Source organism: Hirundo rustica, chromosome 26 (assembly GCF_015227805.2).
Source record: "Hirundo rustica isolate bHirRus1 chromosome 26, bHirRus1.pri.v3, whole genome shotgun sequence".
NCBI classification, from domain to species: domain Eukaryota; kingdom Metazoa; phylum Chordata; class Aves; order Passeriformes; family Hirundinidae; genus Hirundo; species Hirundo rustica.
The window spans coordinates 355,976-369,211 of NC_053475.1; the positions used below are offsets into that span (position 1 = coordinate 355,976).

At 64.0% G+C, this 13,236-nt stretch overlaps 3 protein-coding genes across 5 annotated transcripts; 1 reads left to right on the forward strand and 2 right to left on the reverse strand.

The window, feature by feature from the left end:
- Positions 1 to 3,443: 3,443 nt before the first annotated feature.
- Positions 3,444 to 7,940, forward strand: CRLF1 (cytokine receptor like factor 1). Its single transcript, XM_040086478.1, has 8 exons — positions 3,444 to 3,504; positions 4,574 to 4,912; positions 6,200 to 6,329; positions 6,628 to 6,797; positions 6,947 to 7,104; positions 7,170 to 7,338; positions 7,550 to 7,728; positions 7,871 to 7,940. Exons 1-8 carry the CDS (start codon positions 3,444 to 3,446, stop codon positions 7,892 to 7,894), a joined length of 1,230 nt encoding a protein of 409 aa, XP_039942412.1. The 3' UTR covers positions 7,895 to 7,940.
- A 707-nt stretch (positions 7,941 to 8,647) lies between these two features.
- Positions 8,648 to 11,111, reverse strand: REX1BD (required for excision 1-B domain containing). 2 transcript variants are annotated; one of them, XR_005704090.1, is made up of 6 exons: positions 11,097 to 11,111; positions 10,417 to 10,499; positions 9,723 to 9,927; positions 9,547 to 9,635; positions 9,000 to 9,163; positions 8,648 to 8,889 (listed from the first exon to the last, which is right to left on the reverse strand). XR_005704090.1 is itself a non-coding variant. In XM_040086688.1 (5 exons), exons 1-5 carry the CDS (start codon positions 11,097 to 11,099, stop codon positions 9,091 to 9,093), a joined length of 453 nt encoding a protein of 150 aa, XP_039942622.1. In that variant the 5' UTR covers positions 11,100 to 11,111; the 3' UTR covers positions 8,648 to 9,090. The 2 variants fall into 2 exon arrangements, 1 of the variants encoding a protein (XP_039942622.1); XM_040086688.1 differs by having other exon boundaries at positions 8,648 to 9,163.
- A 630-nt stretch (positions 11,112 to 11,741) lies between these two features.
- Positions 11,742 to 12,825, reverse strand: UBA52 (ubiquitin A-52 residue ribosomal protein fusion product 1). Of its 2 annotated transcripts, none has more exons than XM_040086689.2 (5): positions 12,785 to 12,825; positions 12,333 to 12,451; positions 12,167 to 12,253; positions 11,983 to 12,085; positions 11,742 to 11,882 (listed from the first exon to the last, which is right to left on the reverse strand). In XM_040086689.2, the coding sequence occupies exons 2-5, from the start codon at positions 12,433 to 12,435 to the stop codon at positions 11,789 to 11,791; spliced, it is 387 nt and encodes a 128-aa protein (XP_039942623.1). In that variant the 5' UTR covers positions 12,436 to 12,451; positions 12,785 to 12,825; the 3' UTR covers positions 11,742 to 11,788. The 2 variants fall into 2 exon arrangements, with proteins under 2 accessions (XP_039942623.1, XP_058279586.1); XM_058423603.1 differs by having other exon boundaries at positions 12,776 to 12,805.
- Positions 12,826 to 13,236: the final 411 nt, after the last annotated feature.

Here is a 13,236-nt window from a genome sequence, read left to right on the forward strand (position 1 = left end):
CGAGGTTCCCCCGCTCCTTTCCGCGTGTCCCGTTCCCCCACCCCGCACCGCTGCCGGGACGCGGAGCCCCCCGGGGTTGTCCCGTTCCTCTCCGTGTGCCGCGTCCCCCCCCCGGCCCCGGGATGCGGAGCGGTCCCGGGCGAGGCGGGGGCGCCGCCGGGCGCACCTCGGGGCTGAGCTTCGCCTGCTGCGGAGAGGGACGGGGACCCCCCCGCGGAGGGCGGCCGGGACCCCCCCATGGCCTCCCGACAGGCAGCCGGGACCCCGCCGCCCCTTCCCCGCAGAGAACAATAGAGGAAGGTTTTTTGTGCTGCCCCCCACCCCCGAGAGCAGCGAGGAGAGCCCCCCCCCGCCTCCCCCCGAGCAGCCAGTGCTCCCTCTCCCCACGGAGAAGGGGCACCCCGAGAAGGGCCGGTCCCCCCCGGTGCCCCCTCCCCGCCGTCCAGCCCCCCCCTCCCGCAGAACAATGCGGCTCCATTCCCCACCCAGGACAATGGAAACCCCCGGCCTCCGCCCGGAGAACAATAGCGAACCCCTTCCCCACGCGACCCCCTCGCAGCCCCGGGAGCCATCGCCCCCCTCTGCCCCCCCCAAAGCCTCCGAGACCCCCCCCATTCCCTCTGCCGAGAACAACGGGGTCCCCCCCTTCCCCCCGGAGAGCCGCCCCCCCCATCCCAGAGAACAATGAATCCCCTTTTCCCACCCGGAACAATGGGCATCTCCCTCCCCGCCCCACGGACAACAACCCCCCAAAAAAAGAAATAAAACCCCCCTGGGGGGCCCCGCAGTGATGCCAAATTTGGGGACAGGTCCGGGCGGTGCCACCTGTGGGCTGAGCTGTGCAGCGGCCTCATCCCCGCGGGGATCGGGGTCCCCCCGGCCGTGGGGGGACACACGGGGGACACACGGGGGACACACGGGGGAGGGGGTCCCCGCTGCCCCACGGAGCACTAAACCCCAGGGACCCCGCCCGGTCCCGGCCGCCGCCCCGCTGCCCCCGCTGCGGCCCGAGGCAGGGGAGGGCGAGATCCCGCTCCCCGCAGCAGGAAGTTCGGCTTCCTCCCTATGATGGGAATTTCTCGAGGCGATGGATGTGCTCCGCTCCGGCGCTGCGGCGGGAGCCGCCGCGATCGCCGCCGCCGGTGCCGCAGCTCCGGGGTCCCCTCCCCGGCCACCGAGCCCCGAGCCGAACTCGCCCTTAGCCGGGGACGGCGTTCATCGGGGCAGGAATGGCCGGAGCGCTGCCGTGGGCAGAAGGAACGCTCCGAAATTCCCCTTTTCGGGGCCGTTAGCGAGAGCGGCCGGGGACGGCGGCTCCCGGTGCCCTCCCGGTGCCCTCCCCGGTGCCCTCCCGGTGCCCACCCACGCCTGGAGGGGCTGATCCCGCCGGGAACAAGGCGAGGCCACAGCCGGACCCTCGGTGGGGCTGACCCCGCGTTTTCCCCTCCCCATCAGCCGGGTCCCCCCCCGGACCCCCGTTTCCCCCCTCCCCACGGGGGTCCTGGGCAGCGCTGGCCCCCTCGACGTGCGGCGCTGGCGAAGGCGAAGCCAAATCTCCTTTTAGAGAGCGAAAGTTTCCCCTCGGTGCAGCTCGGCCGCGCTGGAATGCCTGGGCTTTTTATAAATCCTTCCCCGAGCCCAGGGATGGGCACGAGAAATGCCGGTCCGGGGATGAGAAAGGGGAAAAAAAAAGGACTGGAGGGCAGAGTAGGAAAAGGGATAAAGCATTTTTGGGAACGGTGTCTGCCCTCAAACCTCGCTGCTCGAGTTTTAGAAGAGCTCTAACTACACGTATATATTTAATTCTATTTTTTTTCTCCTGCGGAATTCAGAGCTTCCCAAATTCCCTTTTGTTCTTCGGGGCAATTATTTCTATTTTCCTTTAACCCCCTGCACAGCTCAATAAATCTTTTTAAACTGTGTGATCTCTGACACTTATCGGAGCTTTTTTTTTTTTTTTTTTCCCTCCCCCCCTCCCCTTTTTTCTTTCCCAAGCCCTTAAAAACTCCGATATAAAACTAAAATGAAATCCGGCCCTTCGGAAGAAAAGCATAAACGTTCCCGACACCTTGGAAATGTGGTTTTACTTTATAGCATTACTTAGCACCTGATCAGCATTTTTTTTTTCCTTTTTTTTTTTTTCTATTTTTGCAATAGAGAAGCCATAAAACCCCCGAGCAGGTATTTTTCGTTGCAGCTCGCACATTCCACAGCCTGCCTGCGTCTCTCCGGCCCTTTTCCTCTCCGATCGGAAAACTTCACACTTTTCCCTTTTAAAACACATGTTCGGCGCTGCGGCCGCGCTGAGGGGGGGGAAACAATTCCAGGGGGGAAAAAGAAAAATAATATATATACGTATATAATTGGCCTCTCCAGAGCAGGGAGGGGAAAAAAACCCCAAAATCCAGGGGGGGAAAAAAATAAAAATTACAGAGAGAGAGAAAATCGGCCCCTCCAGAGGGTCCCGCTCGGAGGATGGGAAACGCGTCTGGTTTAGGGTGTGAGTTTCTGGGGCTGTTCAGATTAAGGTTTAGGAGAAGCGGGGCTCCGGGGGCGCGGGCTCTGTTACGGGGTGGCAGCGGGGCGGGCTCGCTGGCAGGGGAGGGGGGACGAGATCTCCAGAGGCCTCGGCGGCCTCGGGAAGGGTTTGTCCTGGGGGGGTGGAATGGATCCGTCACCGTCCACTCGGGGTGTCCCGGAGCACCCGGCACCATCCCGTGGATGTTTGGGGTGCCCGGCACAACCCATGGATGCTCGGGGAGCCAGGAACCCACCCATGGGTGATCGGAGAACCTTGGGGTGCCTGGCATGGATATCCATGGATATTCGGGGTACCCTGAGGTGCCTGGTACAACCCATGGGTGCTCGGGGTACCCCGGGGTGCCTGGCACAATCCATGGATATTCGGGGTACCCCAGGGTGCCTGGCACCAATCCATGGATATTTTGGGGTGCCCTGGGGTGCCTGGTATGGATATCCATGGATATTTGGGGTACCCCGGTGCCAGGCACAAATCCATGGATATTTGGGGTACCCCGGTGCCAGGCACAAATCCATGGATATTCAGGGTACCTCTGAGTGCCTGGCACAACCCATGGATGCTCAGAGAACCTCGGGGTGCCTGGTACAATCCATGGATATTCGGGGTACCCCAAGGTGCCTGGCACAAATCCATGGATATTCGGGGTACCCCGAGGTGCCTGGCACTAATCCACAGATATTCGGGGTGCCCCGGGGTTCCTGGCACCAATCCACGGATATTCGGGGTGCCCCAAGCTGCTTTTCCCCGCAGCCTCGCTCCCCCCCAAGCACGGCGGCAGTTCCTAATTAAACCTCCCCGGCGTAAGGAGGCTCTGGGAGCGCTAATTGCGGGGTCGGGGGGCGGCGCGGACCCCCGAGGAGGATCTCTCCCGGCCCGACGGGGACTTTGGGAGCGCCGGGCGATGAAAGCCGATCGGGGCCGGGAGGTCGGAGGCGAGGGGAGGTCGCGGCACTTTCCGGGAGGTAATTTGGGATATTAGCCCGGCGCGTGCGGATGGAGCCGATAAGAGCTGACGGACGCGGAACACCCCGGAGCGGGGCCGCTCCTGGGAAAACCTCGCGGCCGAGGGGCCCCGGGGTAAACCGGGCTGGGAATTTGGGAATTTCCCCTCGGCTCTCCCAGCCCGCGGAACCCCTCGGGCTGCTGTGGGGATGAAGCGGGAGCTCGGTGGGGAAGCGCTTCCCACCCCCGGGCGAGGCGATCCCGGGGGAAATGCCGGAGCTTGGCGGTGATGGAGAGGGAGAGGGGCAATGGGAAAAAAGAAAAAAAAAAAAAAAATCCTCTCCAATTTTCCTTCTTGAAATTCCTTTTGTGGCGGAAAAAAACTTCCGAAGACGCAACCCAGCCCCACCCCAGCCCTGGGGGAAAAAAAAAAAAAAAATTAAAGAGGTTAAAAAAAGTATTTTAAAAGTTCTAAAATAGATGTAGATTTAAAAATAGGTATTAAAAGCGTTTAGATGTAAAATGTATGTGGATATAAAAGTAGGTTTAAAGTGTATTTAAATAGATAAAAATAGGTGTGCATTGAGATACAGAATAGATATAAAAATTATTTAAATAGATATAAAAGATATAAGGCGTCTTTAGGTATAAAATGGATGTAAAATATGCAGAAGTAAAGAATAGATATGAAATTCATTTAAACCAGTGTAAAATAGAAACCAGTGTGTTTAAATTGATGTAAAATAGAAACCAGTGTGTTTAAATTGGTATAAAATAGATACGTGGTGATTTAAATCTATATAAAATAGACGTGCGATTTAAATCAGTATAGGCGTGTGATGATTGAAAGCGATGTAAAATAGCTACACAATGTATTTAAATTAATATAAAACATATATGATGATTTAAATTCATATAGACGTGACGATTTCAAGCGATGTAAAAGAGCAAAACAACGCATTTAGACAGATACAAAACGCGTTTAAATGAATACAGAAGAGACACAGAGGCGTTTAAATCAATGCAAAACAGACATTAAAAGTATTGAAATAGCCGTAAGACACACTTAAACAGCCATAACCTCGTCAGCTCAATACCAGACCCTCCGTAATCGATTTTTCCCCCCGCTCTCTGTCTCTCCGGCTGCAGACCCCGCCGTGATTTCCCCCCAGGACCCCACGCTGCTGATCGGCTCCTCGCTGGTCGCCACGTGCACGGTCAGCCCGGACTTTCCGCTGAAAGCCGAGGACCTGTACTGGACGCTGAACGGGCGGCGCCTCCCGGCCGCCTCCTACGCCGCCCTGGGCCCCTCCACGCTCAGCGTGGCCCTCGCCCGCCTCAACGGCTCCAGGCAGCAGTCGGGGGACAACCTGGTGTGTCACAGCAGAGACGGCGGCATCTTGGCCGGCTCCTGCCTTTACGTCGGACGTACGTGGGTGCCGCCGTCCAGGGCTGGGCTCTGCGCCGGGGCTGGTCACTCTGTGCTGGGGCTGGTCACTCTGTGCCGGGGCTGGTCACTCTGTGATGGCTGGTCACTCTGCGCCGGGGCTGGTCACTCTGTGCAGGGGTCTGGTCACTCTGTGATGTCTGGTCATTCTGTGATGGGGTCTGGTCACTCTGTGATGTCTGGTCACTCTGTACCAGGGTCTGGTCACTCTGTGATGTCTGGTCACTCTGTGCCGGGGTCTGGTCACTGTACCAGGGTCTGGTCACTGTGCTGGAGACTGGTCACTCTGTGATGTCTGGTCACTCTGTATCAGGGTCTGGTCACTGTGCTGGAGACTGGTCACTCTGTGATGGCTGGTCACTCCATGCTGGGGTCTGGTCACTCTGTGCTGGGCTCTGGTCACTCTGTGATAGGGTCTGGTCACTCTGTACCAGGGTCTGGTCACTCTGTGATGTCTGGTCACTCTGTGCCGGGGTCTGGTCACTGTACCAGGGTCTGGTCACTGTGCTGGAGACTGGTCACTCTGTGATGTCTGGTCACTCCATGCTGGGGTCCAGCTGCTCTGTGCTGGGGTCCAGTCACTCCGTACCGGGATCTGGTCACTCCGTACCGGGGCCTGGTCACTCCATACTGGGGTCTGATCACTCTGTGTTGGGCCTGGTCACTCCATACTGGGGTCTGGTCACTCCATACTGGGGTCTGATCACTCTGTGTTGGGTCTGGTCACTCCATACTGGGGTCTGGCCGCTCTGTGCCAGGTTCCAGCTGGTGCCAAGGTCCAGCCGCTCTGTGCCGGGGTCCAGCTGGTGGTGAGGCTCAGCTGCTCTCTCTCAGGGTCTGGCCTCTCTGTACCAGGATCCGGCCAGCACCAGGATGTGCCTCCCCCATGGGAGGGAAGCCGGGGATCCCCACGGAGGGATCAGAGTCCTGGTTCTCCCCAGAGCGTGCCAGGAGCTGCTCTGGTGGAACCCCGACCAGCGCGCAGCTGAAGCCGTTTCGGCAAAGCCTCGGTTAAAACGCGCTTGTCCGAACCAATAATCGTAAGATTTTATCTCGGGCTATTTTAAGGACGATGCTACGTCCCAGGAATACGGAATCGGGATGGGGAATGCAGCTGGGGTTTGTTTTTTGGGTCGCTATGCATTCCCGGGAATACAGAGGCTCAGCTGGGAGCGCAGCTTGGATTTGGGGTTTGTGTCTCCGTGGCTGGAAAAAAAAAACAAACCAGCTCCGGAACCTCTTGTTTTTATGGTTTTTGTCTCTCCCAGTACCCCCAGAAAAACCAGTCAACATCACTTGCTGGTCCAAAAACATGAAGGACCTGACCTGCAAGTGGGCACCGGGGACAGAGGGGGAGACCTTCCTGCACACCAACTACACCCTCAAGTACAAGCGCAGGTGGGTGCTCGCCTTCCCCTGTTATTGTTAGAAACGTTGGAGCGGGATTTGACGGGAAACAGGGAACGGGCAGCTCGGTGCCTCCGGGCTGGGCCCTGCTTGGGGGCGGTGCTGCTGTGCTGAGTTTCCTCACGGAGCTGGGGAGGGTGAGGAGAAGCCACCGTGGTCTTGGTGGGGTTGGGTGAAGCACGGGGCCGGTCCCCCAATTCTGGTGGTGTGAAACGGCCAAAAAAGCCACCCACGGGACATGAGAGGATTGGGGAGTGGTGCCGGTGGCTCATCCTTCACCCGCCCGCAGGTGGTACGGCCAGGACAACACCTGCCAGGAATACCACACGGCCGGGACCTACTCCTGCCACATCCCCAAGGACCTGGCGCTCTTCACGCCCTACGAGATCTGGGTGGAGGCGTCCAACCGCCTGGGGGTGGCCGTGTCTGACGTGGTCATGCTGGACATCCTCGACGTGGGTGAGCCACGCTGGGCTGGGCTTGGGGGCAGCAGGAAACGGGCGATGTGCGAGCGGAATCGCTCCTAATCGAATTAGGCTGTTTGCTCCCTCCGAGTGGCTTTTCCACCCCGCGCCTCCCTAACCCTCGCGGCCCCGCTGTCCCCGCAGTCACCACAGACCCGCCGTCGGACGTGCACGTCAGCAGGGTGGGCGACCTGGAGGACCAGCTGAGCGTGCGCTGGAGCTCCCCGCCGGCCCTCAAGGATTTCCTCTTCCAAGCCAAGTACCAGATCCAATACCGGGTGGAGGACAGCTCCGAGTGGAAGGTGGGTGGGCGCCGGGGGGACGGCGCGGGGCGGCCGAGGGGTGCTCCCATCTCCTCCCTCCGCAGGTGGTGGATGACGTGGGCAACCAGACCTCCTGCCGCCTGGCCGGCCTGCGCCCCGGCACCGTCTACTTCGTCCAGGTGCGCTGCAACCCCTTCAGCATCTACGGCTCCAAGAAAGCCGGGATCTGGAGCGACTGGAGCAACCCCACGGCCGCCTCCACCCCACGCAGCGGTGAGCGCTCGGGGCTGCCGCGCTCCCCTCCCTTCCCCGCTCCGTGCCCGGCACCCGGAATTCTTGCAAAGGAGCCAATTCCCGGCTCGGCTTTCCCAGCTGGGAGCCGAAACCTGCCCGAGTTCCTCTGGGCCCTCGTTACTGAGGGCACGGCGGCGCCGGGGGCGTTGAGGCGCGTCCCCCCACCCAGTGTGACACTCGGTCCCCGCAGAGCGAGCGGCGGGGGGCTGCGACCCCAAAGGCGGGGAGCAGAACACGACGCTGCGGCGGGAGCTGAAGCAGTTTTTCGGGTGGGTGAAGAAACACGCCTACGGCTGCTCCAACCTCGGCATCAAACTCTACGACCAGTGGCGCGTGTGGCTGCAGAAGTCGCACAAAGCACGCAACCAGGTAGGTAAGGAGCCTTTCGCAGTTCTTCTCCCCGGCCGGGTGGGGACGGGGGGGGGGGGGCCGCGGGGTGACCCCCCACCTCAGGGATGCTGGGGGGTGACGCCGACCCCGGGGCGACGCGGGGCTCTGCTCCTCTCCGCAGGTTCTTCCCGGCGATAAGCTGTAGCCCGCGGGGGACCGAGCGCCGGCAGGATGGGACGGGGCGCCCGGCGACGCCGCCCGGGACCAGCCCGCGCCCGCCCCTGCCCCGCCGCGTGGAGGGTCCGGTAGGCGGCCTGGGCGCAGCGCGGCCCCGCAGCCCTGGGGTGACGGTGGTGGTGGTGTAGGCTTGGTGGCCGGGCTTGTCCCAGCCCCGGGGGCTCCGTGGGGCCGCGGCCCCGCGGCGGCGAGGGGACCCCCCAGCCTTGCCCGGCCGGGGCGGGCACGGGGGTTTTGCTCTGCCAGCCGGAGCAGCCTCTGGCATGAAAGGGGCGGCGGGGGCTTCCCGGGCGACCCCACCCTCGCCGCAGTTTTCCCCCCCGGGATGCGATTTCGGCCGTTTTCTCACCGGGGTCCCACGTGCGAGTGCACGGAGGGGGGGGTCCGTCCCCGGGGAGCCACGCGGGCTGATTGGAGGCTGCTGGGGTTTGCCCAGTGCCTGCTCCGGTTTTGATTCAAACCAGCCTTATTTTGGTTCCATTTCAGTCAATTAGGAACAGATTTAAGCTTAATGCCAATAAACCTCTGAAACCCCACCGGGGTCTGCGTCAGCGGAGCGGCAGCGCTGCGCGGGGACGGGGATGCAGCGGGCAGCCAAATGGGGCCCGTGGCCCTTGTCACCCCGTCCCGGGGCTCCCAGGGGACCCAGCCAAGGTGGAGGGGCTGGCAGAGGGGCAGCGGGGGCCACAGGAACCCTTGAGATCACAGCACTCAGGCCAGCTCCGTGGGGACAGGTTTATTTGGGGCGACCATAGAAAAAGAGCTTGTGGAGCACCGGAGCCGCAGCGGGGCTGGGGGCACAGCCGCTGTCCAGGATGCGGTTTTGGGGGGGGCTGCTGCCCACGGGGCTCCAGCCAGCAGCAGGGACGGTGCCCACCTGGATGGGGGCCAAAGCACGGCAGCCCCTCGGCGCTGCGGGGTTTGCACAGCCGGGGAGGGGAACCAGCCCCACGCCGGACCCCTCTGCTGGGGGATATCGGGATTTAGGGGGGGGGCCCCACTTGTCCCAGAGGGGGCTGCCCCACCCCTTCCAGCCTGTGGTGCAGAGAAGGGGCCCAGAGGACAATGCCCACCTTGCCAAGGTGCACCGGGAGCGGGTGGGGGACGAGCGGGGCCCCTGTTCCACCGGCCCGGCCCCTGCAGCCGTTCCCACGGGGACACCCATCACTCAACTTCTTCCGAATCGTACTTAAGGTCCTGGAGAATTTCGCTGATTGCCTCAATGGTTTTAATTAGCCTACGAGAGCGGATGGAAACTATAAATAAAGCCCATATGGAGCGTATTATGTGGGCCGCCTCGCCTTCCCCGCGCTGTTTATGAAACACTCAGCCCGGGGAGGCCGAGGGGACGCGGCCACGCAGCGCCGCCAGACCCTGAAGGCACCATCTGGGCCCCCCTGGGCCGGAGGGAGGGCGGGGAAACACAGGGAAGGGGCTCCTGGCCCGGACTCCACCATCCCTGAGCGTCCCTTCCAACCCAGGACGCTCCAGGGCTCTGCGGGCTGGGCAGGGGGTGGCATCCCAAAACAGGGGGAGAAGGGGATGGCAGTGGGGATCCTGGGCTAGGGGGGATGCCGCCTTCCCCAAATGAGGGGGGACAGCAGCGGGGCCATCGCCTACTTGTGCTTGAGCTCCTGCACCTCCTGCTGATGGGCGTCCACCTCGGGCTGGTCCTGCGCCTGCTGCCGGGCCAGCTGCAGCTGCGCCGTCTGTGGGAGGGGGGACACACCAGGGCAGCTGAGACCCCCTCCCCAAACCAGCCCCAGGGACCCCTCCCAGCCCAGCCCAGCACCCACCAGCTGCAGCTTCTCCTGCTCCCGTTCCTGGAGCCGGGCCAGGTGCTGGGCCAGGTCGGGGCGGCCGAGCTCGTCCCGCAGGCGCCCGGCGATGTCCAGCACCTCCCGGGAGATGCCGCTGAAGGCCACGGTGACCTCGTGCACCAGCTGCCGGTACCGCGGGAAGTCATAGCGGGGGGCACTGCTCAGGTACGCCCGGTGGCCCCTGCAGGGACAGGGCACGGGGAGAAGCCACCGTCACCACACCTGGGGTGCCCATCCCGGAGCTGCTGCGCGCCACAGGCAGCACCAGGAGGATTTTCCTGCCTGTTCCTGCCTGGATTTGGCAGCGTGACCAGGCAGCCTCGCCCCTCACACGGGACAGGGTTGGAAACTGCTTTTTTTTTTTTTTTTTTGGCGGGGAAAGTTGTGGGTTTTTGTTTTTTTTTTTCCCTCCTTTACACTCTCAACCCTGCATCCCAGGAAGTCCATCATCTGCTGGATGCTAAAATAGGATTCAGGTGTCCAGCGCAGAGTCCTCGCTGCCAGCTGGAGCTCATCAGCCACCCCCATGGCCCCGTCCCAACAGGATGCAAAATAATCGGGATGGGGGATCGGGTTCCCTGCTGGGGGTGCCCCGCCCCGGGACGTGCCGCGTTCCCCTGGGTTCCGTCCCCGCGGCGGTGCCGGTGCCGGTACCGGTGCCGGTACTCACTCCTCGAAGAGCCGATACGTCTCGACCCGCTCGCTCTGCAGCGCCCGCAGCCGCTGCAGCAGCTCCCGCACGGCCTCGCCCGTCTGCGGGACAGAAGGGGACGGCGGCGCTGCGGGACGCGGTGGCACCGGTGACCCGGTAAGGGGCTCCGGGCAGAGCCGGTACCGCCCAGGGGGATCGCCCCAGCGCGGGGGCAACGCGTCCTCGCCCGGTTCTGGGGGGTGCCAGGCGGATTCTGGCCGCGGTGCTTGAGCTGAGCCCGGCACCGGGACCCCTCATATCCCCCTGCCCACCCACCGGGCCCCCAGACCGGGCACGGGCACGAACCGGACTGACACCGGGACCCCCCGGACACGTGCCCGCGATACCGATGGGCACCGGGACCCCCCTCCCGTCCTGATGTCCGCGCACCGGGACCCCTCTGAAGGTATTCCCGGACCGGGACCCCCGGCCACGCTCACACAACCCAGACCGACCCCGCCATGTCCCCACGCCGCTGCAAACGCACCGGGAGCCCCCCGGCCACGTGTCCGCGGGCCGGCACCGGCATCCCCCCGCCTCAAACACAGACGGGCACCGGGACACCCCCCACCCACGGCCCGGCCCCGGTACACCCCCCGGACCCCCTCCCGTCCCCCGGGCGCCGTTCCCGGTCCCGCGCCGCTCCCGGCGCCGCTCACCATGGCCCGGCCCGGCCGCACGGCGCAGGCCCGGGGCCCGCGGGGCGGAGCGCGGTTCCGCCGCCACCTGCAGGCACCGACCGGCAGCGCCGCCACCCCCGGTCCCCTGGCCCCGGTCCGGTCCGTGCAGCCGTCGGCGCTGTGAGCACACAGCCGGGGGTTCCGGTGGATGGGTACGGGGATGCAGCGGGGGTCTCCGTGAACGGGGGGTCCCGGTGCCAGTCCCTGGATACGCGGCCGAGGGCTCCCGGTGCCCCTGGGTGTTGTGTGCACATGGCCGGGGGTCCCAGGGGGTGGGCAGGGGGCTCCCGGTGTCCATCCAGACCCTGCAGTAGTGACCAGGGAGCTCCCAGTGCATGAGCAGGGGAGTGTGGGGGGTCCTGGTGATGATCACCCCCCGTGACTGGGGGGTCCCAGTGCATGAACAGGGGGGTCTGTGTGTGGTCCTGCTGCTGGTCCACTCCCCGTGGCTGGGCAGGGAGTCCCAGTGCTGGCCCAGTCCGTGCACACATTGCTGACCACACACTGACCCCCAACCCCACCACCTCCACCCCTCCCTGCTCCCCCCACCCTCCCGCACAGCCATTTATTAAAAACCGCACCAATTCGGGTAAAAAAAAAAAACAAACCACCAGAAAACAGGGGTGAGCTTTCCAATACTTTATTGGCCAGCGCAGGCAGGGCTGGAGGCTCTACTTGACCTTCTTCTTGGGGCGCAGGTTGTTGGTGTGCCCGCACTTCTTCTTGCGGCAGTTGACGGCGCGGGGGTGCAGGCGGGCGTAGCACCTGAGGGGGGGACAGGTGAGCAGAGCCCCGCGTCCCCGGGGAGGGGCTCGGGGAGCAGGAATGGGCTGAGGGGACACGGGCAGGGGACGCGGGGACGTACTTGCGGCAGATCATCTTGTCGCAGTTGTACTTCTGGGCCAGCTGGCGCAGGGAGGGTTCGATGATCCCCCCTCGCAGGCGCAGCACCAGGTGCAGGGTGGACTCTGCAGGGAGAGATCGGTGTCACAGCGGGGGCGAGGAGCGGCTGGCACCCCGAAATCTTCCCCAAAAAACCCGGGGAGCACCTTTCTGGATGTTGTAGTCTGCGAGGGTGCGGCCATCCTCCAGCTGCTTCCCCGCGAAGATCAGGCGCTGCTGGTCGGGGGGGATCCCTGCGGGACAGGATCACCGTGCTGGGGACACCGGGGGACCCCCGCGGGGCCGCCCCGCTCCTCCCGGCACCCCCAGTACCTTCCTTGTCCTGGATCTTGGCTTTCACGTTCTCGATGGTGTCATTGGGCTCCACCTCGAGGGTGATGGTTTTGCCCGTGAGGGTTTTCACGAAGATCTGCATCTTGGCGCTTTCTCGCCTGCGGGAGCGGCGGCGGCGTCACGCCCGCCCCGACCCCTCAAATCCCCTGAAACCCCAATTCCCGAGCGCCCCTCCCGGGATCCAGCCCCCATCCCGGGATCCAGCCCCCATCCCGGGGTTCGGGGCCCTCCCGCGGCATCCAGCCCCGTCCCCGGGGACCCAGGGCCCCTCCCGGGGTTCCAGCCCCCATCCCGGGATCCAGCCCCCCCTTCCCGTGTCCCAAGCCTCCCTCCCGGATTCCAGTCCCCCTCCCGGGATCCATCGTCCCCTCCCGGGATCCAGGGCCCCCACCCCGGGCCCGGGGCCCGCTCCGATCCCGCACCGCGCGCACCCGCGGCCTCGCTGCTGAGGGAAAGGGAGGCGGGACCGGAACGGCGGCGGCGTCACTGCCGGTGGGGACGGCGGGCACCGCCCCGGGACAGCGCCGGCACTGCCCGTGGGGACCGGGCACTGCCCGTGGGGACCGGGCACGGCCCCGGGACAGCGCCGGCACTGCCCGTGGGGACCGGGCACCGCCCCGGGACAGCGCCGGCACTGCCCGTGGGGACCGGGCACGGCCCGTGTGACACCGGCACCGGCCCGGGACAGGGCACAGATCTGGGACCAGACCAACGCTGGGACCGGCCCCAAAGCCAGCACTGCCCACAGGGCCCTGGGACTGGCTCCAAACCCTGGGACCGGCCCCACAGTGACCCCACGGCCACAGGACTGGACCCACAACTGGCCCCAAAGTGCCAAGAGCACTGACCCCATGGACCCCAGAGCGGCCCCACAGCCCCGGAA

Bases quoted from the DNA above. Each gene is read 5' to 3' on its own strand.
- CRLF1 (XM_040086478.1), top strand. From the start codon at position 3,444: ATGAAAGCCGATCGGGGCCGGGAGGTCGGAGGCGAGGGGAGGTCGCGG. The intron at 3,505-4,573 runs GTAATTTGGGAT...TAACCTCGTCAG, and splicing joins GTCGCGGCACTTTCCGGGAG to CTCAATACCAGACCCTCCGT. The intron at 4,913-6,199 runs GTACGTGGGTGC...TGTCTCTCCCAG, and splicing joins CTCCTGCCTTTACGTCGGAC to TACCCCCAGAAAAACCAGTC.
- REX1BD (XM_040086688.1), bottom strand. The intron at 9,636-9,722 runs GTGGGTGCTGGG...CCCCTCCCACAG, and splicing joins AGCAGGAGAAGCTGCAGCTG to ACGGCGCAGCTGCAGCTGGC. The intron at 9,164-9,546 runs GTAGGCGATGGC...CCGCTCTCGTAG, and splicing joins GTGCAGGAGCTCAAGCACAA to GCTAATTAAAACCATTGAGG.
- UBA52 (XM_040086689.2), bottom strand. From the start codon at position 12,435: ATGCAGATCTTCGTGAAAACCCTCACGGGCAAAACCATCACCCTCGAG. The intron at 12,086-12,166 runs GTGCTCCCCGGG...CTCTCCCTGCAG, and splicing joins AGACTACAACATCCAGAAAG to AGTCCACCCTGCACCTGGTG. The intron at 11,883-11,982 runs GTACGTCCCCGC...TCCCCCCCTCAG, and splicing joins GACAAGATGATCTGCCGCAA to GTGCTACGCCCGCCTGCACC.